The following is a 25718-nucleotide window of genomic DNA, read 5'->3' on the forward strand; positions in this document are numbered from 1 at the left end:
AAGAATATGATGTCCTCAAAGTTATAGTTAATAAACTGAGATTGATGCTTTTTTTTTTTTCCTCTGTAGGTACCAGTACGAAGGAGCAGTAGTACAGCTGAATTGGATTTGAAAGCTGACTTACAGCAAACACATGGAAACCATAGGGAGAGAGAAAAAAGTGAGTTCCAACATGGTAATTTTTTTTTTTAAGTGTAGCAGTTGAAACCAGTGTGATCAGTTTGTCTTGTTAGGTCATGTTACGCTAATGCAATCTTTAAAAATAGGATCCATGATCTTTATTCATCCTCTGCTTGCTTTAGGTGAAAGTGTTAGCAGTGACACATCCATTGGGTATAATAATGAAGTAGAGATTGCTCTCATCCCCTGGCAAGCCTCTGAAGAAGATCAGGAAGTTAATGCATCAACAGATGTCTGTGTGGATCCTGATGCACCTCGCTGGCTTCAGCTTAGTCCTTCAGATAATGCAAATTTAACAGGTATTCTAGTCCAGAAATTATATTTTAGATTTTTATTTCAAAAAGGAGTTCAGTTTGCGTGTTAAAAAAAAACCAAAACAAAAAAACGTTTTTAGGCATGTTGCCAAGCTTTGTTCAGAATGTTCTGTCAAAAACGAGATTTAAATGGACAGAGCTTAAAGAATTAAGATAATGAGAATGAACCTGACATAGATGAAAATAAACTGTAATCCAGGAAGTGATCATATACTTAAAAACGAGTTTCTTACTGTGTCAAAGTAATCAGCTATATGATAGTTGATCACTTGTGCTCTCTTAGCTTGCACTAGCATTCAAGTGAAAGGATTGAATTTAATTTCTGTTAAATTCTGTTTTCTAGATTTTTTTTTGTAGCAGGATATTCTGAGAATGTGCAGTAGGTTCCTTACTGTTTATTTTGACTGATAGCAAGTAACTGGTTAATTCACAGTATCTTAAACTGTTACCCTCCTTATTCCTCCTTATTTGTACTTCAGCATTGCCTGTATGCCAGTAGGAAGTCATGAAGTGTTGTTCTCAGAAGAGTTTATTTGCAAGTAAAAGTCTTTTCCTTTTTCATTTTAATTCTAATATCTTTGACATCTACAAGAATTGCAGTTATTTACTGAAATATTTTGGTTCTCTTCAAGATATCTTCCCATCTAATATGTAATAAGCAAGTTAGGGTGGGTGTTATATCAATAACTTGATACTGTAACGCATGAAACTATTTGCAGCCTTTTTACTGATGAGCTGTATAGTTTCAAGGGTATATTTCTGTGATCACTTTTTCTTTGAATTACTGCTGATTTAAAGATCCAGCACACCCAGTTCCATCCTTCAGATTGCCATTGTACACAAGGCAGTGTGTAGAGCTGTACCCAGCAAGGATTATTATGCGTGATAAACTCAGCACTTTCTTTGCCTGTGATACAAGAAGTTGATCCTATGTGTGTACAAACAGAATGAGTTATATAAAATAACTTCGGAGATTAAAAAGAGAAGTGGAGTAATGAATGCGTGTAAGTTACTCCAGAAATAATGCCTCCTGCATATTTCCACAGAAAAGACAACCAGCATCCACCTCTGATGTCCTGGGTCAGCATAATAAAATAAGAGGCATTACTTTCAAAGCAGTCCTCATATGGCTGCCTAATAGAATTGGCATGTTCCTAATGCATTTACTGGTTCTTGCCAAAGTTGTTTGTCCAATTGTCCACTCACTGCTGTGTGACCTGCATACAGGCCAGAGTGCAGCTCAGAGCTTTCTTCTGTTTGTCGTGTTACAAAACCTCAGTAATCACTGTGGTGAATACAGCCCCATCCATCTGCACGGTAAGAGAACATCTTTGCCCTGTTCCCAGTGGCATACCTGTCAGAGCTGCTTCTGTTTGTTGCACGGTTGTTACATGGAGAACTGCAGAAAGTGTGTTGGAGCCCATGGCTGGTGGAGGCACTTGTGAACAACGTCAGCTGTAGTAGTAAAAATATGTCACAAGCCAAGCCTCTAGGGCTTTGATGTGTCATTTGGTTACTTGCATTAATTTGGATGTTTCAGCTTAATTTTCTTCTTGAACAAAACAAAGATGTGTTTGATCTTAGGATTTGGAGGCTTTCTGAAACAAAACTTTGTTTTTCTTTAGAACCCTGAATGGTGCAGGGCTAAAAATACTGCGTTGTCATCACCCAGACAGCATAGATACATGAATTTCCCCATTGAGAATCTTTCTGATATGCTTAAAAAACAACATTTTAACTCTTCAGAAATTCATAATGCTGCCAGAAACAATACAAAGGAAGCAAAAGGGAAATAAAATCACAAAGTTAAAAAAAAAACAAAACACACTGGATGCTGAGCACTCAAAGGCGCCCTGTGGGACCATAGCCCTGATTCTGCCTGCAGACAGGCTGCTGCATAGCTTTCTCTGCTCTGAAGATAATTGAACAGCTTTTATCATTAACATTTGAGCTTCAGTGTGGAATATTTCATTTACTATTTAGGTATATTAATTCCATTATCATGCCCAACTTCAGAATCACAGAGTCACAGAATCACCAAGTTGGAAAAGACCTACAAGATCATCCAATCCAACCATCCACCTATCATCAGTAGGAAATAGGAGATGCCTGCATTCCTTCTCAGTTTGTATCCAGCTACCTCAGGAATTGCTTCTGTGTATAATGATAGTGGCAGAGCATATTCTTCATCTCTCAGAGTGCATCATATTTAGCTCCATTGTTCAGTTGTATTTTCAGGTCATTTTATACTATGTGATCTTTAAAAAAAAAAAAAAAAAAAAAAAAAAGGCAAGACTCTTAGCAATGAAAATATTACCTGTGAAAGCCAGTTATTGATTGAATACATCTTTTGGAGTACACAAGTTTCAGACATGCACAAAGTACATTTAACTGCATTTGTTTCCCTGCTATAAAACCTTGAGTGAAGGCAGTCTGTCATACCAAACTGACACATAGTTGTGCCATCTCTATATGATAAGCCCTTTAGCCTGTGTTTTCTTGCCATTTTTTTCTTTGAGCCATGTGTTCCCTCGAGCAGTGCAGAAGGAGGAGATGATTTGGTGAAGAGAGTGGTTTTTAGATGGATCGTTTGTATAAAAGTAATTGGTCTTAACAGCCTTATTGGTTTAGTCTGGGAAGGACGTCACTGTGTTCTTCCCCAGTGTGTGGTACTTGGAGGCCACATCTATGCAGGTCCATCATCAGCAAGACAGGCTCCCTGTACTTAGGACTTGTGGGTCTGGGAATATGCCTTCACTATTTTGTTTGGTGTGGATTTTTTTCTTTTCTGGTTTGTGTGTGTGCTAGACCAGGAAGACCAAAGAAGTGTCCATTTATGAATAATTAACATAGCTCCTGTCTTTTTTGCTTAGTAAACTTTCCAGACTTCACAATAAAAACCTTCCTTAAAAGAGTTTCTTTAGAAATAATGTGCGTCAGAACCGAAACTTCATCAGAAGTGAAACAGAACCTTTTAAAATTTACAGACAGCAGTGAGTTCCTTGCTGATGACTGCAGTATAATTGCTGGTGGAAGCCTCATCGGTTGGCATCCTGATTCTGCTTCAGTGTTATGGAGGAGGATCTTGGGAATTCTTGGAGATGTGAACAATATACAATCGCCTAAAATTCATGCAAAAGTTTTTGGGTATCTCTATGAGCTGTGGTATAAACTTGCAAAGGTATTGTATATAATATTTTCATCTAATGATGATGATTAATTTTTTTTAAATTCTGCTTATATTTGATCTAGGATTAGCATCTGCAATATAAGCATGATATATGGAGGATTCTGTCATAAATTTTGTCAAATTTTTGTTTGATTTCCTGTAACTATCCCCTGTTGAAAATATTCCCATTTAATAAGAAGAATTTAATTAATTTAGGTGGCTTCATAAAACAGTAGCAAAGAAAACAGAGGTATAGGATAGAATGCTACAAACACTGTTCTTAGTGCAAAAGCTAATGGTACAACCTAAAATGCTTGAGCTGTATAGCACTGTAGAACACCTTTTCCTGGTAGTGTTGGCTTGAGTAGGAGCTCTCTGTGTAGTGCAGGGTGTAGTGCCTTAAAGTAAAACAAATAAACAAACAAACAAAAAAAACCAAGCAGAGAAGTAATAATGTGAAATAACATTAATAAAGTGAACTATTTTTTTTTTTAATAACTCTCTTCTTTTAAAAACACCAGATAAGGGATAACCTTGCTATAAGCGTGGACAATCAGTCTACTCCTTCTCCTCCTGTCTTAATTCCTCCTCTCAGAATATTTGCATCATGGTTGTTCAAGGTAAGTTATTTCTCAACTTTCTCACGTTAGTTATTTTTTCTTTGTTGATAATAAATGTGTGGATGCTCACTTGCACTATTAAGTTTTGCAATCACTGCAGGCTGAGACAAATATTTGAACTCACGTCTATTTTAAGAAGTACAGTAGATTTGGTTTATGGAAAATCTGCTGAAAATACAGTTTTGCATTAGTGGACTAGTAGAAAAGAAAATATTAATACATGTCTTTTTTCAGGCAACCACCCTGCCAAATGAATATAAGGAAGGCAAACTTCAGGCATACAGGCTGATCTGTGCTATGATGACGAGACGTCAAGATGTTCTGCCGAATTCAGATTTCCTGCTTCATTTTTATTTTGTGATGCACCTTGGTTTAACAAGTGAAGACCAGGTAAAAGCTTTACTTGAGGAAGAACCTCTGTAAGTTGCTGTCTGCTGATGGAATTGTCTGTATTTTCATATTTAAAAAAGCAGAAAGGAAGCAATGCTCTGCAACAAATTATTGTGTATAGTATTATGTAGCATAGTCCATTCCACACTGTACATTACACAGTCTGAACTTTCTCCTTACTCTCCAGTTTTATTTTGTCCTACTAGCAAAGAGCTGCTGTTGAAACATTCTGTGTCTGTAGATTAATGTCATTTCTAGGTCTGTCTGCCATGGTTTGGCCTAATCAATAATGCATTCAGTGGGAGATGATGAAAAGGCTTAATCTGTCAGGATGTAAGAGGATTATTGGACCTCGGAAGTAGCTAAATACTCATAAGTACTGTAAGAAATACACTAAGCAAAAGAGAGGCTACCTAGAAACATGTCTGTGTTTTTATAGCTGTCGCTGTAAGTTTTCATCCTTAACAGAAATACTCTGATGAATACAGTGGTGAGAACTGTGCTGCAGATGCCAGCAGAGGGCACACAGACCTTTTTGTAGAACCCGTGTTGGTTATTTGCTGCTTTGAGGAGTCATTTCTGGTGCCTTACCAATCCAGAGGGAACAGACTTGCACAGATTTTGTTGTGCTAGTTGTTACCAATCTTTGTTATTCTTGCAATCCTTGAGAAGGCCTGTCCTATTGCTTAGCTAGCACTAAGTTGCTGATGTGTTGTTTTTGACCTGGTGAAGCTGCACTTAGCTGCTTTCTGCTGCTTGGACTGTGAATCTGGGTGCCTCACCATGGCTAGCTCAATCCCTCTCTGCGTTAGCCTATGCAACCCTGCACTTGGAAATTTCACGTGTCTCTGTTTTGCAAAAGCAGAAGTAAAACCATCTGCCATGTATTCTCTGCAAACTCTCCACCTGCTATTCCCAGATGCTTTTGCAGGGAAAACGGAAAAGGATTAATGGCACAATATTCTTTGATGTGTGCTTCCTGAAAGCAAAACACAAATATAATGATGTGTGCCAAAACATCTCCCTTTCAAAAACCAAGACATCCAGTTGGGATAACGTGAATTCTTCTTTACACAGTCTCACAGTATTGTCTTTCTAGAAAGCAAACTGATTAGGTCGTTTGACTTCTGTTACTGGTTTCACTTGACTGTGTCTGTGTTACTTGTTTTGTGATCATGGAGAAAAATCCTGGAAAAGTTTCCTAAGTAGAAATTCTGCAATTTTTAAGTGGTGGTTTTGGTTCCTGATGAGCTGCTTTCTCATTCTGTTTGTGTTGTGTTTTGGTGTTAGTAACAATTCCACTGATTTTAAGCCTGTTGCTTTGTTGAATGTCAGATTTCAGTCCTTGTGCAAATTTGTGGTCTAGAAGTTAAAATCAAGAAGTGAAGACTGTCTGGTGAAGGCAGACTCCACATACAAATCATTCCAGGGATTTCCTGATGTTTTGCATGCTCTTGCTGCTCCACCTTGTCTCTCTCTGCTTCTTTTGCCTCTTGGTGGCACACTTGACCATGACTTTTCTCCTGTAACTGTCCTTCCAGTTTTGCTTTCCCTAGCTACGAAGCTGGTTGATGGGAGTTGTGCACTCACCATGCTTTGGAGCTTGAATTCTCATACAATGGATTGATGTAAAGCATGTTCTTTATACTTATTTCCATATTTACAGTTTTATTAGCATCACGTTGCTTGATGGGTGTTTAGACTAGCTCGATGCTGTGCACAGTGAGGGTAGTGTACAATAAATACTAATTCAAGAGTGCATTGTACAGAAGCACAGTAAATCTAGTATTTATTAAGATGGGTCATGGATGAGCTTTTCAATTATTTTGGTGGGGTCAGGGAGTCATTTATGCCAGATCCCATCTGGTACCCTACTGACTGAACGCATAGTCCTTCTTCCACAGGTAGATCAGTGACACAGGCAGAGCATTTCACCAGCCTCTTATCTTGCCGTTAAAAGATGAAAATTCTCAGGTGTGTAGGAAATCTGATCTGGTTTGTGTGAAGCTGCTGGAAATCGGAGATCTTGTAGTGGAAAGAAAGATCGATCAGATTGTCAGATTGTTTTATTTGCTAAGCATGAGCATAACTTTTCAGTTTCATGGAACATTAACAGGAGAAAGAAGAAGGGGATTTTCTCATGGGGGAATTTTGTTCTGTGTATGTGACCAGTACAACTTTCAATTCATTGGGAGAAGCAACAGAAACGTACAACTCCAAGAAATCACGTTCTGTTGATGTAGATGAGCTTTTTTTGTGGCTACATAACTTGGTAAAGTTATAGTCAGAAACCCTTGTAACCTGAATATGATTGTCAGTATTTTTGATAGCATCAAAAATGATCATTTTTAAATATATTTCTCTGTAAATAAAAAAATAAATTAAAAAGTTGAATCTTGTATTACATGAGGAAAGTGCAGTTGTGCAGTTAATGGTGAAGATAAATAACTTGCACTAATTGGACTTGCTGAGTAGACACTAGTTGAACAGAAATGTACCTGTATTTATTTCAGTAGACACAGATACATCCAGCTATCTGGCTGAGAAAAGCTTTCTCCCAGACTGAGGAGAATGCAAACCTTCTGCTCAAATCTGTGGACTGTTTTCATTCCTTTTATCCTACATTCCTCAATTCTATTTTGGCTCCTCCCTTAACAACACGAATATACAAAGTTACTGCTTTCTTGTCTAGCTTTTGGTGTTGGTAGAAAACAAAATAATACATGTTTGAATGCATTCAGTAATTAATACATTGTTATTTATGGCAAGTGTAACCTTTCTGCACAAGCTTGTCTTGTGGAGCGTTTGAAAGAGCAGTGTGAGAGTATATTTTATAAAAAGATCCCATGGCACTCTGAGTTCAAGATTTAGCAATTAGCTCAGCTGGTAAGAAAGGAGATAGTGATGTAACTGAGCTGCATCTCATTGTCAAGTGGCTAACAACAGCACCTCTGTAGGAAGAAGTGAACAATTATCTGTAGCAATTGCATCACCTTTTCAGGTGGGAGAAGCAAGTTTACAGCCTGGCACTGGGAGCTGCTTCCAGTGTGCCATGTGCCCTGGGATCAGGGGACAAATGATTGTGTGATGATAATTCTCTTCCCATACACTTAAGCCAGTGGTCTTAAATTTTACCATCATTTTTTATGAAGTTGACTGGAATTCTGCACCTTCACTTCCTGACAGAGAAAAGTGAATTGATGTTTTGTTTTTTACATGCTGTGTTCACAAGATAGTGAAGGCAGTGATTCTGCTTGCATTCAGAGCTTGACTGAAAATCCTGAGATGATGATGTATCAAGCATCGCTCAGATGGGATGCAGGAAATGGCCTCAGGACTGTTTGTATTAAATTCAGCCCTTTTACCCTTTAAATCACTGAGGTCTGTCAGCCTTGAAACGCCTTCAGGGGCTTTATAGCATCACACCTGTGCAAGCTGGACTGAAGTGTGGTATTTCTTCCAGTAGCTCCTCAGTCAGGCAGCAGTGGCAAAAGGAGCAGTTAGGTCTTTCCCAGCAACAGCCATTGCTTTGCTGTGTCACTCAGTCCACAGCTTCAGGACGCCATCCAGGTCGTACTTACAGTTCTCCCAGTTCCTGGTGTAGGTTGCAGACAATTGTGAAATATTCTTGGGAGGGGAATTTTAGAAGATTCCAAAGGAGAACCTACTGCATTTCAGGCAGTAACTGTGTGTGACGCTGCTGGGTGAGATTAATGGTTGAGAAGCCTCCAGCACTTGTAACCATTAATGTCTTTTGAGTTGGATGATGCATACATACACTTTATAAAAATGTCCAGTATTGCAGTGCACAAATTTTACAAATGCCTGCATGTAGGAAATAAATGCATTTTATTATTGCTGCTGATCACTTACTGTAGCAGAAATTTTTGGCTTCAGGAACTTGCAAAAGTATATAGGTTTCTCCTTGTTTTACAGCTTCCATTTTTTTTTTCCTGGAAGAAGTACTGAAACACTATTCCAAAATTCTACTTATGCTGCTGAACCCCTTTCTCAGAAAAAGAAGCACTGAGAGAATTCTAGTTAATGAATTGCTAATACTTTTGGTAGTTACAATCCTTCCAGTATATCTTTTTTTCCTAAAACTTTGTAGATTTTTCTGCTGACTTCTTTCTGTCTAAATGTACATCTTCAGATGGAGAAGAGCTGCAGTGAAAGTTGAATGCTCACCTGTGCTTACACTGTAGAAGAGGAGGAAATCATCCAAAATCTCACCAGCTTTTCATTTTTGGGAAGAGTCTCATTCTGCTACCAGGGCTTTGGCATCAGTTAACATGCTTGCTGTAATCTGTTGACAACATGTGCCACCACAGTTTTGGTGAGTGGAGGTAGAGGCTGTTATCTGAAAAGCAAGCTAACAGGATAGTTCTAGCCCTGGCTTTTGGAGGGAGCTTTAACGATTAAGTTTAATACATTTACAGGTTAATTGGCTTGCCAGCATATCTTTGGAACAGACTGCTTTGTAAAAAAAATATTAAGGAACACAATTAAAAATACATACTTCAGAGATTTTGCTTGTTTGTTCAGTGATATTAAGTGCAGGACTAACCTTAAATATGGAAGGAAAAGCCCAGATCTGAATAGGCTGACAGATGTCCTTGGTGATTAAATTTCAACACACAGACAGCGAGTTTTCAACCTGTAGAACAGCACGAGCCCTCAGCACACAGCACAGCTGACGATGGAGAAGTTAACAGCCCTGCTTTTAGCTCGATTCCATTCAGTGGTAAAAGGGAGAATACTTTATCAGTAAAGTACTTTATGCTAGTCTATAAGCCTCTTAATTTGTTTAATATATGCTGTTGCTAATTATGGAAAGGAAGCTCCATCATTTCCACAGTGAGCATATGGAGAAACACCGTGTACAGCAAGAAGCATGCTTTGTGTATGATTGCTGATTTAGAATATGAAACATTTTATATTAGAGTTGCTTCTGGAGAAGAATTACCTGCTTATATTAACACTGATTTGAAGTTAAAAAAGAAAAAAAGTCCTTGTAGACTTTTCAGTGTTTCTGTGAAGCTGTTGCTCTGTAATGAGGAGTGGTGTCAGCCTGGTGACTGCAGAGTCTGAGTGCTGTGCACAGGAACATGCCATGTCTGTGTGGCATCATCTTCCAAAGGCACAAGAATTGAGCAGCTTCACTTGTACACAGTGCAGTAAGTGCTTCTTGCCTGGATTTCTGCCTGTGATGTTTCACATGAGAACCTTTGTACAGCATTTCAGAAACCTTAACAATTTTAGATTTCTCTCCAGGCTGCAGTTTTATTTAAAAAAAAAAAAAAAAAAGATAAATCATAATATAGTCTCTATGTCGTAAGACTTAGATTCACATATTTTAGTTTGCTGTGGCTTTCTTCCAGTAGATATCATAATTTTTACCCTCTTGTAATCTCCCTCCCTTTCTGTGGGATGCAGCATATACCCCACTGCTCACCCCCATTAGAGTGCACTGCTGGTATTGGAGCAAAACAGTTGTAGGGATGGACCAGAGGAAAGGCAGACCCAGGTAATGCCCATGTGAGGAGCCATGCTTTCTGCTAACAGAGACACCTCTTCACCTTCCTCTCCTTAATGCACCTTGCCCTAGGTGGCTCACTTCTGCGCTGCTGCCTGGTTTTATTTTTTAAATGTGACTTTAAAAGAGCTTTCTAATGCTGTTCAGAAGAGGAGGAACAATTACCAGCAGGTGATTTACACAGTAATCTGTCATCTGTTTTCTAAATTGAGTTGTTCCGGTTTTTAATCTCTCTTTCTATTGCATCCAGTCACAAGATGTCACCTCTTTGGTGGTCAGATTGATCAGGTTTTTAGACAAGCAATATGCTTTTGGAGTGTGTCAGGTTGCTTCGTAACTTTTTGTTGGAACTTAATTTTTGACAAGTTAACACCTAAAATGTAACATTACTTGGAATAAGTGAATTGAATTGTTTGTTTCTTCAAAATAAAGGAAAATGAAGGATTTGCCACTTTAAGTCCTGTTTAAATGAATAATCTTCCCTGTGCTGTAAATGTCAGCCTCTAATGAGGTGTGTCTCAGGGAAGAACAGAGTGAACTTTAAGAGGAAAATCCATGTTGTTCCTGTTGAGGGACAGCTGGAAACGTGAGGAAGGCAGATGGCAGGCTATTTAGTTACACCTGTAATCTGCAAAACCTTGCACAAAAATTAGGTGAAGAATATTTCTGAAATTGACCTTCTGGTGAACTTGCATCATTTTCTTTCTTCGCTTACTTGCTGGATGTTTATGACCTTACTATTTGGATTACTAGATTAGCCTATATTGAAATACTATGCCTTTTATAGGGTTAATCCATTTGAGAAGGACATGCATGTGATTGCTCCCTTCTCTTCCCTCCTCCTCTTTTTTAACGCTACAGAGCATCGTTTTGAATTGAAATAGTCTATAATGGTCCTTTTTTTCACTTTTCTTTAACAACATGAACACTAAATTATAGCTGTGCAATTATGTAAACAATGGAAATGCTTCCAGAATGAATGCTTCCTTTTAAATTTTCATTTTGTGTAATTGCTGAAAGGTTTGGAGCCATAATAAACCGAAATTATTTTACACATTTATCGTTCTAAAGGTCAATTATGAAAGAAGTAAAGAAACAACGCTGTACAGAATGAGTAAACCAATTTCTATTGCCATCACCATATGTTTTTCTTATTGCTTGTGTTTTTCCAGTTACTGTGTACATAGCATTCAATTAAAGTGATTCATTTACTAGGCTGTACGCTGCTGAACACAGTTTACATTTATAGAACTGCGCTTCGAAGGGAAGGAAGCAACTTGCCTGTGTTTGAATTACCTGATTTTTGCAATATCACTGATAGGACATATGTTCTCACTTGGTTGCTTTCTCATAAACCCGAATCTTTTGATAAGCTTGCAATGCTACTGAATTACTACGTGAAATCACGCTTCTCTTGTTAGCTGTGTTGCACAGGAAAGCGTGCTAATTGGGAAATAGAAGAAAATTTGTCAGATTTTACCAGTAAATGCCTTCCTGGGGTGTGGTATCTTTCCAATCTGTTCTATTTGGAGTAAGCTCAAGTAAGGTACGAGACGTTCAGGACATATTCTGTCCTGTTTGAAAGGAAACAATTGCCATCTTTGTGCGGTGCAGTGAACTCACAGGTATGAAGGTGTTAAAGCGGGGCTTTGACTGACATTTCTTTATCCTCATTTTCTGATATTTCCATTCAGTGCAGTGGCCGGAGCTGACGAAGCAGGGCAGTCGTTACAGCAGTATTTAACAGATGGGATTGATGGAGCGAGGACAGGAGTTAACGCACTTGTTTGCAGCAGCTCTTTGTACTTCCTACGTTTTGTTACCTTTTAAGCCAGGTTAGCCCGGGCTCTTTTATCGTGGCATATGTCAACAGCAGTGTACTCCCATCTGCCGCTCCGTAGTTTGATGCCCAATTATTCAAGAGACCAAACACATCGCAGTACCTGGCTCTGGTCGTAATTACAGGTGTGTTGTGCTGCAAGGAGCGTGGTGCATTAATCAGCCCCTTAATTATGAAAAGGTGGGTCTTTTGTTCTGCTCCGAGCAGGAGTTTACCACCCACTTTATGAGCTGCCGCATCCATCTGCTCTCTCTTTTTGAATGTTTGCGTTGACTGATATTGACTTTAAAATGTATCAAAGGAAGTGATTAAAACTAGTTTAAACATTAACTCGAGTGGCATTCTAGCTAATTCGGGAAAGTGGAAGCATTATGTGGTGCTGCATTAAAAACGAATGATATTTATCTGGTAGCATTTTAGATATGTAACGCTATTATTTCATAGGATGTTGCTGCTGTAAACACTCAGTCAAACCATAGATGCGTTTTGTCCAGGTGTTGAAGTGCTTGCAGAAAACACTGCTGTGGCTAAAGCGTATCTTCAGACAGAAAAATCCGTTTGATTTCTTTAGCTTCCTATGTAGAAGTTTAGCATAAGGACACATTCTGGGGCTAAAATTTAAATCTTCACTGACACACCATGAAAGCAGTAAGGGCAGATACAGAAAATTGTTTTTCCTTTGCAATTTTTCTTTGAAATTTTATCGAGAACAGAAATAATCTGCTAATCGGTATAGAAATAAATTTATTATTACATAATAAATTAAGTAATGCAGCATGTGAAGAAGATACAGCTTTTCTGCCCGATTTCAGATCTCCTAAAAAGAAAATCTCAACTTAAATACGGGACTTGTCTCTGTCTGAAGTGTCTGAAGAATTGAATGAAACCTGGGGAACGATTAAAGCTGAAATGCTTAGCTCTGGGTCTGTGTCATAGGGTGATTATGAGAGTGATCTGTTCCTGGTGGTCAGAGATGAAGTGCAAGCTTTAAAAAGAAAAAAAACAAAAAAAAAACCAAGTAAAAGTAAAAAAGACTTTCATCAAATGTTCCCTCCCCAAGGCTTACCCATGCTTGCTATCTTAATTATTTAGAATAGTGGATTATAACAGTCTAGTTAGCACAGGTTTATCTGTGTTACTGTGCTGAGTGCAGTCGCTCCATGCATCTGACATCACTATTTCTCAACTTAGCCCAGAGGGGCTGAAAAATCCCTGACATGCTAGAGCTGCCAGCAGTTGTAAGCTACCTGCTTTGAGCTCCTTTGGGAAAAGGCAACAGCAGTTTGTGTCATTTCATTATTTTTATGGCCACAGAACTCAGAGTAATGTGATTTTAGGAAAAAAAACACCTCATTTGGAATGGGGCAAAACATCCATCTTAAATTGATTAACAGCGTGGTTGTCTTCAATCCAAAGCCTTGTATCACAAGAGAACAATTGTTTTACACTTAGAAATGGCAAGTGTTTGTTTTAATAGGAATTTCAGACTCTCATTGTCACGGTAATACTGAACACACTTTTTCTACTGAAAGCACTTGTATCATTACTATGGGTGGCTCAGTGAAACATCACTTTGATGAGTGTGGGAACGGTCAGTTACCAACTTAAATCTTCTCCAACTCCTCCTTTAGGGTTTTGGTGGGTTGTTATTTTTAGGCATTTCTTTCTCAAGCAGGTAATTTCTCTTCATTTTTCAGGATATCTTGAATACTGTCATAAAGCATTGCCCACCTTGGTTTTTCTTCCTGGGCTTGCCTGGCTTTACAATGCTGATAGGAGACTTCATCACAGCAGCAGCCAGAGTGCTGAGCACAGACCTGCTGGAGGTGAGCATGGCAATGCCCAGCCTGGGAGCCCGCTTGCTAATGAGCTTGGGATGTCTGCACTCCAACAGGTGTGGGCTCATTAGTGCAATGCCAGCCGGGGCTCTTGGGGCAGATACCATGGCAGCTGATGTGTGAAAGTGAGGGGTAGGGTGACACGCTAGTATTGCAAAGGTGTTTCATCAAAAGGCCAAAGTGTGAGAAATCATATCCTCACCAACGCTGCAGCATGTTTGCATGCTAAAAGCAGGGCTTAGATTTCAGAATCCCATTAGTGTTTTTTACTGAATATTGAAAGCACGGAGCTTGTTTGGCAATGCAGAATGTTTTGCCAAGTATCAACACTAACAGAAATAGGTTTATAAATGATTAAATTAATGAAGGCAAATAAAATAGCAAAGTAAGGACGGAGGCCAAAATAAGGGTAATGACCTGACAATCCTGGAAAAAGCAGGAAAGTATTGGAACTGCACTGGAAGGAGACCTTTCTGTCAGTTTTGATCTCATGTTTTTAGTGCTGCTCTGTGCTGCTGAGCGGATGGCTCAGGGACACAGACCTCTCGGGTTTCAGCAGAAGTGAAGCAGTGAGCCTTGCTACATTGTCCTTCAAAACACTTACAGATGTTCATCTATTGGCATCTCTTTAAAAAAAAAAAAAAAACAACCTCATAACCTGATCACTGAGAAAGCTTAAAGTGCTAACAAGGAATGAAAGCTCCACTTTCCATGGAAAGTGTTCTAAAAAAACCCAAAACACTCAACTTATCCTGCAAGCATAAAGCTTAGTGTGTGATGTATTTTCAGCAGGCCAAAAATGTACAAGTGGTGCCAGATCTATGCTGAAAGAAGAAAATATTTTCATTTACTTTTCCATTTGTTAGGCTCCCCGTTCAGAAGCCCATACCATCCTTGGGTCTCTTGTTTGCTTTCCAAATATCTATCAAGAAATCCCACTATTGCAGCCCATTTCAGAAGCTGGTGAGATCATTGCGGGGAGTGCCGACGTAAAGGTAACTGCTTTATTAGGAGATCTCTGTGTAGCCTAACCCATCTTTCTTATTTAATCACTTTATTTTTACTGCACACTTTTCGTTTAAATAAGAAATCTCTCCTCCAAACCACAACAGCACACGTATGTACTTACTTGATAAGCATTGCTTTGCTTAACATGCACCATAAGATTAACAAAGCTTAGATAGTACAAATTACATTTTACTTTCAAAGAGAGTGAATTGGCTATAATCAAATATTATGTTTTCCAGCCAGATGTCTGCAATGTCAATTCATTAAATGGTGGTGGTGGTATTATTTAAAGTGTCCATTCAGTGCATGTCTGTATATTAGCTTGTCCTCTAAGAAATGTGGGGCATGCATAAGGGGGAAACAATTTCTGCCTCATTGGCATTATAGTAAAAACGTGAAGTAAATTCCCCAATTAGACAGAACCTGTAGCTTTACATGAATTGTCTTTGTCCAATAAGTAATTTCAGTGAGATACCCTGGGATGTTAATTGTCCTACTGGATGGAAAGCTTTGTAATTCACTGACTTTAGCAAAAACAATCTTGAAGGAGAAAAAAATACACACTCTCTCCACCAAAGACCCCGTCAAATACGACCTGGAGCATCATTTGCTGGTGAAACCCGCTCAATTAACCTTGTACTGGCCTCCATAAACTTGAGGCACTTTGCTAATCCACTGCAGAAAATTAGGTAAAGGTAAGGAGGAATCTCTGAATCCCTTTTGTGGCTTTTGAAGGTAAAAATGGAGAGAACACAAAACCTTTAACACATACAGCTCCCACTCTTGATTTCTTCATTAGGCCCCAGACTCTCATCAGAAGAATGTTAAAGCAGCCTAGAGTTTAAAAGTCTCTTTTCTGTATTAGAGAAGACACTGATTTTTTTCAAAATATGGCTTCCTTAATGCTTGAAACCATTTATCATATTAGGAAGTGCTGAATACTCACAGTTAGTAAATACCTGTCGACTCTGAACATGAACTGATTTCCATCTCGCTGCCTGTGCATGATTTTGAGTCGATTAGATTTATCCACAAGGGTCTGGATGCCTGAATTATAATGAGTAAGTAAGTAATTCTCCTTTGACAAATTAAACTTGTTGTGTAAGTACTTTAAAATAGCCTGAGACTTAGAGTTCATTTTGTTTGTAATTACATCAAAATTAAACAATTATAAATAAAGTGGATACACGAAAAAGTCACTTATTCTAATTTATTGTATTGTTTTAGTGCTACCTCATTAATATTTTACTGAAGAATGCTACAGAGGAGCCAAGTGAAGCTGCAAGGTAAAATACTGAGTAAAGTAAAAAATGGGAGTATCAGAGTCTTTCTCCCTGCCTATTTTTCAGTCTTTGTACAGCTGAATTTTTGATACCTGCCTTGTGTTTTGATCTGTTGAGTTCTTCAGCCCTGTTGAGATAAAGTCCATTCTGTGCTGTTTAGATCTTGACCTGGGAGAGGTAAAAGAGATCTTTGTACATTGCTTCCCCCATCTTTGCTCATTGTTTTTGCAGAGTCTGCTTATATTTTGTGTAATTTGAAGAAAAATTGTTTCCCAAAGATGCCATATATTGTGGTTAAAGTGCCTTGCACTTCCAAAGCTCTCTTCTGTTTAAATGTACTTAAAATTGGAAGAAATCATATCTTAGGTGTGCTGGGCTAGTTGATTTGTTTCTATTTTTTTTTTTTTCCGATTGATTGAGGAATAGTGTTTGACAAATTCCTTCAAGATTCTTTGTTAGTAACTATGCAGTGCCAGTGTACAGTGATAGGTATTGTCTGATGGAGGAGTGGTTCATTCCAAAGTGCAAATTTGGAAAGAATGAAGGGTAAAGGAAAACAGGACTCTCTTAAAACTTCTGACAAAAATATTGTCTCTTTCAAAAAAGATGCATAGCCATTTGTGGCCTTGGAATTTGGATGTGTGAAGAACTAACACAGTGCACAAACCACCCTCAAGTGAAGGAAGCAATCAATGTCATAGGTGTGACACTAAAGGTAACACTGCAGCAGTCTCTGTAGTTAATAAACATTTTGTAAAAATGGTACTTGAAGTTTTGAAACAGTTACTGATTGTAGCAGCACAGCATGCTGGTTGGTCTTTGTTGCTTGAAGAAATGTCAGGATGTTACTTGAGACTCTTTGCATAATGTAAGGAATATGACATTGGCCATCATCTAGAAGATGCCTTCTGGTTCTGAAGCTTTGCATATACTTAGTAGTTTATTATCTCTGGTCAGAGTGGTCCAGATTCTTACTGCTCCTTTGAAGTTGCTAAGAAGTAAATGTGCAGTTCTTCAGTGGGGCAATTGTGACATCCTGTATAAAAATGCAAACTTAAAAAAAAGAAAAATGACATGAATATGCAGCAAGAGACTCCTATATATAAAATAAGAGAATATGATTTTATAATCTTAAGACTATGTAGTCAATGTTGTCTGCTGTTTCCTAATGCTGAGTGTGTGATTTTGTATTGTTTGTACGGATGGAGAATTATTTGAGAAGTAGAAAAACAAATAGCATTGTATCGTGCCTACGTATTTATTTTGCTTTTAATTACCTTTTCTTCTCTTCCAGTTTTCTAATAAACTGGTAGCTCAGGTAGCCAATGATGTTCTTCAGCTGCTTGTTTCTTACTGGCAGAAGCTGCAGGAGTATGAATCATCCCTGCCCAGAAAAATTACTGAAGTACGTCAGTTTAAGATATTTGTATGGAAATCATATGTAAAGTTGTCTTAATTCCTCACTTGAGCTACTGGAACCCCAGCTGTCTGTTAACTTTCTATTTCTTCTTCAAGTATTGTTAAGAGTTTTACTTGCTGTAGTTGGAAGAGCAGCATGCATTTCTCATCTTTTATTTTCAAAATGCTTAGCAAAACTGTTTCACCCGTATGTTGATTTACAAGGGCAGCTAAATGCTTCTAAGAGTCTTTAACCTTTTTCATGCCCTGTTCAAATGAAGTTTCTTCTCTGCCTTTATAGTGAAAGAAGTTAAACGTCTTTCTCAAATTCTGCTTCTTTTAACATAGATCCTTGTGGCCACTATTGCTTTTCTTCTGCCAAGTGCTGAATACTCCTGCGTGGAGGCAGATAAAAAGGTATGTCACTGAAGTGAGGAGTCTCTGTTCTTTCTTTGTGCTGTTTGAGCAAATCATTGAGTGAAGTGGCTTTGAACCAAAGTCTTATTTCAACCTCCTAAGCGCAGGCATTTAAGCATGTGTGAATTTGATAGATAATACCTAAATACTGTGCTACGTGTTTCTGTTTAGTTTATAGTTTCATTGCTACTTTGCTTGTTGGATTGGTGTATGGCATTACCTATGAAAATGCTGCTGGAGCCGGTGTCTGCTGGTGTCCTTGAAGATCAGCATGCATCCAAAGCTCCTTTACTGGACTATATTTACAGAGTGAGTATGAGGAATGAGCATGATTTATTATGCCTGAAAGTTTAAAGATGCTTTTTGCAGATCCTCTTAGGCACAGGAGGATTTTCAAGCATGCTGTAGAGAAGCATGAATTCTCAGGGTGTGGGCAAAATCGTACAGGTGGGAAGTCAAGAATTTAAAATACTAAGACAGTAAGATCGATGTGATGGATCTTGTAAAGAAAAGTGGTTTATTTGAGGTAGAGACATGGAACACAGAAAATGATGACAAGAGAAAGGCAAAACACTCAAAGCAGTGATCCAGAGCAAGTATCCAGCAGAAGTATGTGAACAATTTGGAGTGGCCTGTTAAAATGCGTAAGTTATTAAATACAGAAGAAGTCCTGAAGTGAACTATTAATGTACAGAACAAGCAGCAAAAAAGAGAGTTATTGTAAAAGCACCGAATTTAGACATGGATATTTTTGTAGCACATGCTGGCTTTCTTAACGTAAAATTACAGTGGGTCGCTCCTTGCAGTGTAAGTTGGTACTTCTGACTGTTCTTCATCACTCCTTCAATCCCACGCTTGTCTGCTCACAGGTTTTGCACTGCTGTGTGAACGGCTCCAGTACGTACACACAGCAAAGCCATTACGTGCTGAGCCTTGCAGATCTGTCGTCGGCTGACTATGACCCGTTTTTGCATCTGGAGAATGTCACAAGCTGTGAGCCAGCCCAGTGCCACTCTGCCACCGATCTGGGCAACCTGCTCACTGTTGCTGAAGGTAGGAGAGTTCACAGAGCGTGATGAGGACCAGTGTGTCTATGCTAGGATGTCAGAGTCAACAACTGAGATTAGCTCTAAATTGGGCTTCTTTTGGGAGCATGCAGCTTTCTTGAATCTTTTATTAGAAATGGCTCCACGATTTACCTGTTCTGAGCGATTTCAGAATGGCATGTGTGATTTGAACCAAATTCTGCAGCTGCATAAATGCAGTATTCCTGCTAACTCGCAGTGCTACCAGTGTCAAAAGTGAAAAGAGATTTTTTGGATCTGGCTGCGTCGTGTTACACACTCCTTAAAAGCAACTTCAGTATGCATCCAAACATATCAAGCAATTTTTGTTTTAAGTGTTTTATCTTAGAAACCACCTTTATTTCAAAAATTTTTCAAAGCAGTGGCTGTTCAACTATGAATTAAATGTTATCATGTATTAATGTGCTTTAGTTAATTTCTGCAGAAGAATCAAAAGTGAAGATACAGTGTTAAGTAGTACGAGCTATTGTTGGTTTTGAAATGTTGCTTTAAAATAGAGTGTTCAGTTTTTGATACTTCACTATTTTTGAGTCCTTCAGCTTTTTTATTTCTTTTTTTTCTGTATACACGTTTTCAGTTTTAACTAAAAGAAAAAAAAGGAAACACAAAGACCTATTTTACAAAGATTTCTTGCTGAGGTGGGGCATTGTGAATAGCAGGAAGATAAGGGTCCATATCAGGTGTGTTTGTTGTTTTAGTTAGTACAAGATGTTTCTCATCTCAGAGATGTTAGTGCTCTACAATTGTTTTGGTTTAATTGTTTAAAAAGAAAAAATTCAAACTAGAGCAGGCAGAGATTTACTACTGGGGAGTTCAGGGAAAGAATATGGAGCCTGTTTTTCTGAGGGGGAGGCTGAAGAATTTTTGGAGGCCAGCAAAGTGAAAGCTGAAAAGGGATATATATACCTGTTGCCTAGAAGTATATTAGAAGGTATAAACGCTAAAGAAGGAAAAGAAACCACTGTAAACTGAAGAAAAACGAAGTTAAGCTGAATATGAACAAGGTTACCATAAAAAAGAGAAAAAATCTGAATATAAGTGAGATATAACTCTGGAACAGTGCTCCAGTAGAAGAACTGGGGGCACAACACAACTCCAGAGCCCTACTGGTTTGAGATAATTGTGATGTATTTGCCTGTGATGAGGGCCTGTTTGTGGATCCAGAGTGTCTCCTACCTGATGCAATGAACTTTACCACGATGCTCTTTTCAAATGACTGTTGCAAGTGTAGAACCATTGGTTTTTAGTTGCACCTCTCCATTACTTTTGCTTCTTTTCCCCTGTCCCTCTCTTGATCTGACTGCTGTGGTGATGACTGTGGGAATGTGGGAGGTAAGGAGGAGCACCTTAATGTGCCAGGTGAAACTGCAGTGATAGCAGTGTTGTGGGCCCCCTGTGCAGTGCTGTGTGTACTTCTTACAAATTGTATGAAGACCTGGATGTCACAGAAAGCTAAATTTCAAAGAGTGTGTTGAGTAAGGATGTGTGGTGGGTAGAATTGTTTGGGCAGTGGTTGTAAATAGTTTCTTGAAAAGGAATGATTTTGAAAATAACCAAAGCAAACTTCTAAAACAAGTCAGAAATTTGCAGATGCTATTTTTAATTACCTCTTGTTAGTTCTACTAATCTGTTACCTCTATTGATTGTTTTAGAAAAAAGGAGAAGGAACTTAGAACTAATACCTTTAACAGCACGGATGGTTATGACTCATCTGGTGAATCATTTGAGCCACTACCCACTCAGTGGAGGTCCTGCCATCCTCCACAGTCTCCTTAGTGAGAATCATGACAACTCATACGTGGAATCCTCTGAGCTGTCATCAGAAGTCTTCCGGAGCCCCAACCTTCAGCTCTTCGTGTTTAATGACAGTACTCTTATATCATACCTCCAAATTCCTGCAGAAAAGAGGAAAGACACTGAGCCAGCAGTAGCCCCCTCGGATGTAAGGGTAATTGTCAGAGATATCTCAGGGAAGTACTCTTGGGATGGCAGAATATTGTATGGACCTTTGGAAGGCTGCCTTCCACGGCAGAACACAGCAAACTCATGTGTGATTTCAGGCAGCTCTGAGCACTACTTCAGTTCCCAAAAAGACATTTCTCAGGTGGAAGAAGGAGAAGATGCTCTTGACAAATTACTGGAGAAGATTGGTAACAGTAGTCCTGAATGCCTTTTACATCCCCAGCGGAAGCTGAATGAGCCATCGCCACCGCCCTTTGGTATGAGCTGTGACCAAGAGAATGCAATCACTGAAGCCCTGATGAGGCAAAGTACCCAGGAAAATGAGTATATTTTAAAATGCAGCTCAGACTTTAGTATGAAGGTGGCCCGTCAGGAAGAGCCGCGTCCTGCTGAACCTCAAGCATCCTTTTATTTCTGTCGGCTGTTGCTAAATGACTTGGGAATGAACTCCTGGGATAGAAGGTAGGAACAGAGGGCTCAGGACACGTTTACTGTGCTTTTGTAGCTTCTGACCCCCAAAAAATAATCCAGATCCACACACTGTCCTCCCCTGCTGTAGCACTGCTCTTGTGACTTACAGTCATCCCAGGAAGATTTGTTAATCTGAAATTCTATAACTTACTTATGAGTCTGATGATTTTCAAGGTAAATTTTGCTCACTTCTACTCTCAAACGTATGCACACTTAAAAAGGCAAGAATTGTGTAGCTGGTTGGTAGTCAGAGCACAGTTTTGAACTTTTACATATACCTGCATCCATGAATATTTTTAGTAGACAACTGCAGATTATTTAGAGTAGAAAGAAAATGAATTTTCATTAAGTTATGCTAAATTGACTCCCTTCTCTTAGAATTTGAATGAGAAAATAGAGTCTGTACCTTATTGCATTTTCTTTCCTAATTATTTTTTAATATTTACAGGAAGAGCTTCCACCTTCTTAAGAAAAACTCAAAATTACTGAGAGAACTGAAAAATCTGGATTCTCGCCAATGGTAGGTAATGTTTACTAGCTCAGGGTTTCAAAAGAATGAGTAAGTACATCACCAAAACCAATCACTGAAATTGCATATGCTAGCAGTACAAAAACTTGTATGAAAACACAGAATTTTCTAAAGAGTTGCAGCACCTGAATGGACAAGCTGTTTTCAATGGTACTATCTACACAAAATTCAAAATAACAAGCAGTAAGACACAACAGCCTGTTTCCTGCTTTCTTCAGCTGAGAGGGGAGGGAAGAAGTTGCAAAATTTTTGATGACTTTGCATTGACTCACCCAAAGGAATTTTCTGCAGATTGATCCCTCTGTCAAGAGCAGTACTTTAAGGGATAATCTTCATTCCACTCTTTTACAGCCAGGTAGAATAGAGTTCTGAACATTACGTTTCATTTTCATTCCTTGGCACGTTTGCAGAATTGTAGAGTTCTGATTTTCTTGCATTCCAATAATTTTCATACCAGATCAGTTGTAACCATCAGCCTAGTAAAACTCATCCCAGGAGCTAAAAGTCAGTACATGCTTTTTTCTTTCTCATATATCATTACTCCATAATTAAAGTTCTGTTGGTCAGATTTTACTCTCATTAACAGCCGTGCAATATTACTGTCTTCAGCAAGGTTGCACAGATGTAAGTGATTAACCCTGTAATTCGAACTTGATCATCAATTCTTTGGCTGATGCACAGAAAGAAAGGCCCTTGCTCTGCTCTCTGAACAGCAGTGTCTCTGCAGTGTGGTTGTGGGGAAGAAAAAAAAAGGTGAATGTACATAATTCTAAAGTTAAGTGATGTATTTGTGTGCATCAAAGGAACAGGCATAGAGTAAAATATGGTTTTAGAGTGCAGGTGATATAAAGAATAATTTGACCTCTACCACTTTTCATAATTCTCATCTCTCATTTTATCCAATTACAGCCGTGAAACTCACAAGATTGCAGTGTTTTACATTGCAGAAGGACAGGAGGACAAATGTTCAATACTGTCCAATGCCAGTGGAAGCCAGGCATATGAAGATTTTGTTGCTGGACTGGGTTGGGAGGTAAAATCACAAATTTAGGCAAAATCATGATTTGAAGACCTATGAAAATCGAGTGTAAGCCAGTTAAAGTAGGTAAATGGAGAACAAACTGCTTATCTACCTGCTCATTTGTTAATTCTCGAAAAAGAAAAGTAAATTTTAATATACGGTAATATTTAGCAGTACTTTGAAGGTCATTTTATTGGCAGAATTCTGTAAATCCAAATGTTTTGCATGTTCACATCATTTCTACAAGCTGAGATATATTTTAGGTTATTTAAGACTTCTGTTAGCTATCAGAAACGGGGAAACAGGAGAATGTTGAATTACAGAATACAAAGAGAATGCTTTTTAGGCTAATGTGTGACATGGTCACGTGAAGCTGGAAGTAAACATCTTTCCATTCTCCCTGCTATAACAGATGCTGCTTGGAAGGTGAATTTAAATCCTCAGGCCTATGGTGTCCCTGGACTATAGTATTTTAAATGAGTAATGTTTCCCATGTTCCTCAATTTCCAAACTCTTAAACTCTCAAAACCATTACTTATTTTATTCCCCTCCTTGCTTTTTCTCTGCCTTTTGGTCAGATTTTTCTAGCCACCATTAGCTCAGCCAAGAGAACTGGAATGCTTCAGTGAGTTTTCCTAGAGCTTCTCACCAGGTTGCAGTGGAGGTCAGATTGTCCCCTAGCAAAAGTCCTGAGAGCCTTTGTCAGAGTGACTGAAGAAGGAATTCTTCCTTTTCTTTATTCCTTTCCCCAGCAGGGTGTACAGCACTTTTTCTACCTCACTTGTTTGCTGTGCATGCTTAGCAAGTACAAAGTGCAATCCCTTATAATATAATTTCATAATTTATTATCACTGTTGTTGCACATCCTGTTTCTGATGGGCAGGTGGTGCTGCAGTGGTCATTTTAAGAATGCTTTCTGCATTGTTAAAAGCTGTAGCTTAATTTTACCTTATTTGTAGCTCGTTTTAGCTCTTCACGTGGTTGGGTCACTTAGCCGACCAAAGGAGTGCTGCACTAAAGGCAAAAATATTTGAGTTTAGTTTGTTTTGGTCAAATGGTATGTTGGTAACCTAAATGGCATTGACATTTATGCTTTTGGAGGGGAAATACACGGTAGCTGTATTTCACATCTAACAATTTAAGAGAAATAAAGTCTACAAGGAGAGGTAGCATCCTCAACTTGACTGATGCAGATGAGAAAAAATATATTTTAGACACAGAATTGTCTTCAGATGGGCATTTTCTCTGAATAACCTTTTAGAATAATTTCTTCTAGAATGTTTTTTAAGTATGGAATTTCAATTTCTTCTACAGATATCCTTAGTGCTTATGTTTTCTCTGCACTTTTTAATTAGTTCTCGCTGTGTATGCTTTGGGTGGGCTTACTGAGCCACATGTAGCCCTTACTGTTGTTCCATTGCTGATAGGAAGGTAGAATAGCCTTAAAGATAATCACTCGGTACATAGTTAAGAGTTGTTTATCTTTAGTAAATGTCAGATACAAGAATGGGAAACCAACAGATCTAACGCTGAGATGACAAACCTGTACGGAAAGATTTATCTTCCTTTGGGATGGTTACAGTCTCACCAGCTGTTGATTTGTAAATAAGTAGGGTTACTCATCAGTCCTTAAAAAAAGGCAGATATTTCTAATTATGACTGTCAATCATTTAGGTTGATCTCTCCACACATGGTGGGTTTATGGGTGGCCTGCAGCGCAATGGCAGCACTGGACAGACAGCACCCTATTATGCTACCTCTACTGTGGAAATCATTTTTCATGTGTCTACAAGAATGCCATCAGATTCAGATGATTCACTGACTAAAAAGGTAAGTCAGTTGCTGTGTATGTATTTCAAAACATTCGATTTAGTCTCCTTGTGCTTAAATGAAGGTTTACACTCAGAGCAGATTGTGCTGACTCGTCCTAGCAGGCTATCTTTTCTGTGCCACATGGTGCTCTGCAGCTAGATTATCTGAATTAAATGGCATCTAAATTCTGGATTCTGCAACACAATTAACATTTCCATGGTAGCCTTAAATACCACCATTAGTAATAATATTAGCAATAATTTCATTTGTGTGTTGTCTGCCTGCCAAAACTGCTGTAGTGTGGTAGAACAAAACAACCAAATGCAGCATAATAAAACTTTACAGATGAACCGTCTAGTGTGTACCAGAAAAGAAAAGAAGTGAAAGAGAAGTGACATGCATAGTAGTAAAAGCAGCCAGCTGATATTTAAAACCATTATCCAGTTATTCACAATTGTGACAAGCAGACTCTGCTTCAGAGATGGCTAGAAACCAGCCCAAAATTTCATTGGTATCAGTACTTAATGGTTTCTCTTTCCTAATGACTGATTTGAGATTATGGTGCTTGCCAACTGCTGCTTAGTCAAAGATTTTAGGTGCATAGCAAATCTTTGCTATTTTAATTAGGACTGGCACCTTGTCCTACACAGGTTGTTAATGTGCATTAATGCTACTACAGCCATCCAGTATACCACGTGATACTGTTATGCTCTGGAAATTAGCTATAAATACCACCAGATGATCTTTATTTGTTCTTCAGCTAGTTTTGAAATGATCTTTTCCTCGAAATAAAAAAGTGGAATTTCCAATTACCACTCCTGAAAACTTGCCCAGTAAAGATGGAG

The 25718-nt window shown here is 38.5% G+C and overlaps 1 protein-coding gene across 5 annotated transcripts in view; it reads left to right on the top strand.

Moving 5' to 3' along the window:
• Nucleotides 1-25718, top strand: part of RALGAPA2 (Ral GTPase activating protein catalytic subunit alpha 2) — a 122225-nt gene that overhangs the window by 42547 nt on the left and 53960 nt on the right. For all 5 annotated transcript variants that reach the window (XM_090134602.1, XM_090134600.1, XM_090134599.1 and 2 more), the window contains 17 exons: nucleotides 70-160; nucleotides 303-479; nucleotides 3482-3675; nucleotides 4185-4283; nucleotides 4518-4673; nucleotides 13747-13875; nucleotides 14754-14882; nucleotides 16123-16181; nucleotides 16785-16893; nucleotides 17473-17583; nucleotides 17925-17993; nucleotides 18165-18302; nucleotides 18863-19046; nucleotides 20731-21502; nucleotides 21960-22031; nucleotides 22950-23073; nucleotides 24736-24891. In XM_090134602.1, coding sequence (XP_089990728.1) covers nucleotides 70-160; nucleotides 303-479; nucleotides 3482-3675; nucleotides 4185-4283; nucleotides 4518-4673; nucleotides 13747-13875; nucleotides 14754-14882; nucleotides 16123-16181; nucleotides 16785-16893; nucleotides 17473-17583; nucleotides 17925-17993; nucleotides 18165-18302; nucleotides 18863-19046; nucleotides 20731-21502; nucleotides 21960-22031; nucleotides 22950-23073; nucleotides 24736-24891 — 2769 coding nt within the window. The remainder of the gene's footprint in view (nucleotides 1-69; nucleotides 161-302; nucleotides 480-3481; nucleotides 3676-4184; nucleotides 4284-4517; nucleotides 4674-13746; nucleotides 13876-14753; nucleotides 14883-16122; nucleotides 16182-16784; nucleotides 16894-17472; nucleotides 17584-17924; nucleotides 17994-18164; nucleotides 18303-18862; nucleotides 19047-20730; nucleotides 21503-21959; nucleotides 22032-22949; nucleotides 23074-24735; nucleotides 24892-25718) is intronic.

This window comes from Phasianus colchicus, chromosome 2 (genome assembly GCF_987193195.1).
Source record: "Phasianus colchicus chromosome 2, bPhaCol1.hap1.1, whole genome shotgun sequence".
Taxonomy (NCBI): domain Eukaryota; kingdom Metazoa; phylum Chordata; class Aves; order Galliformes; family Phasianidae; genus Phasianus; species Phasianus colchicus.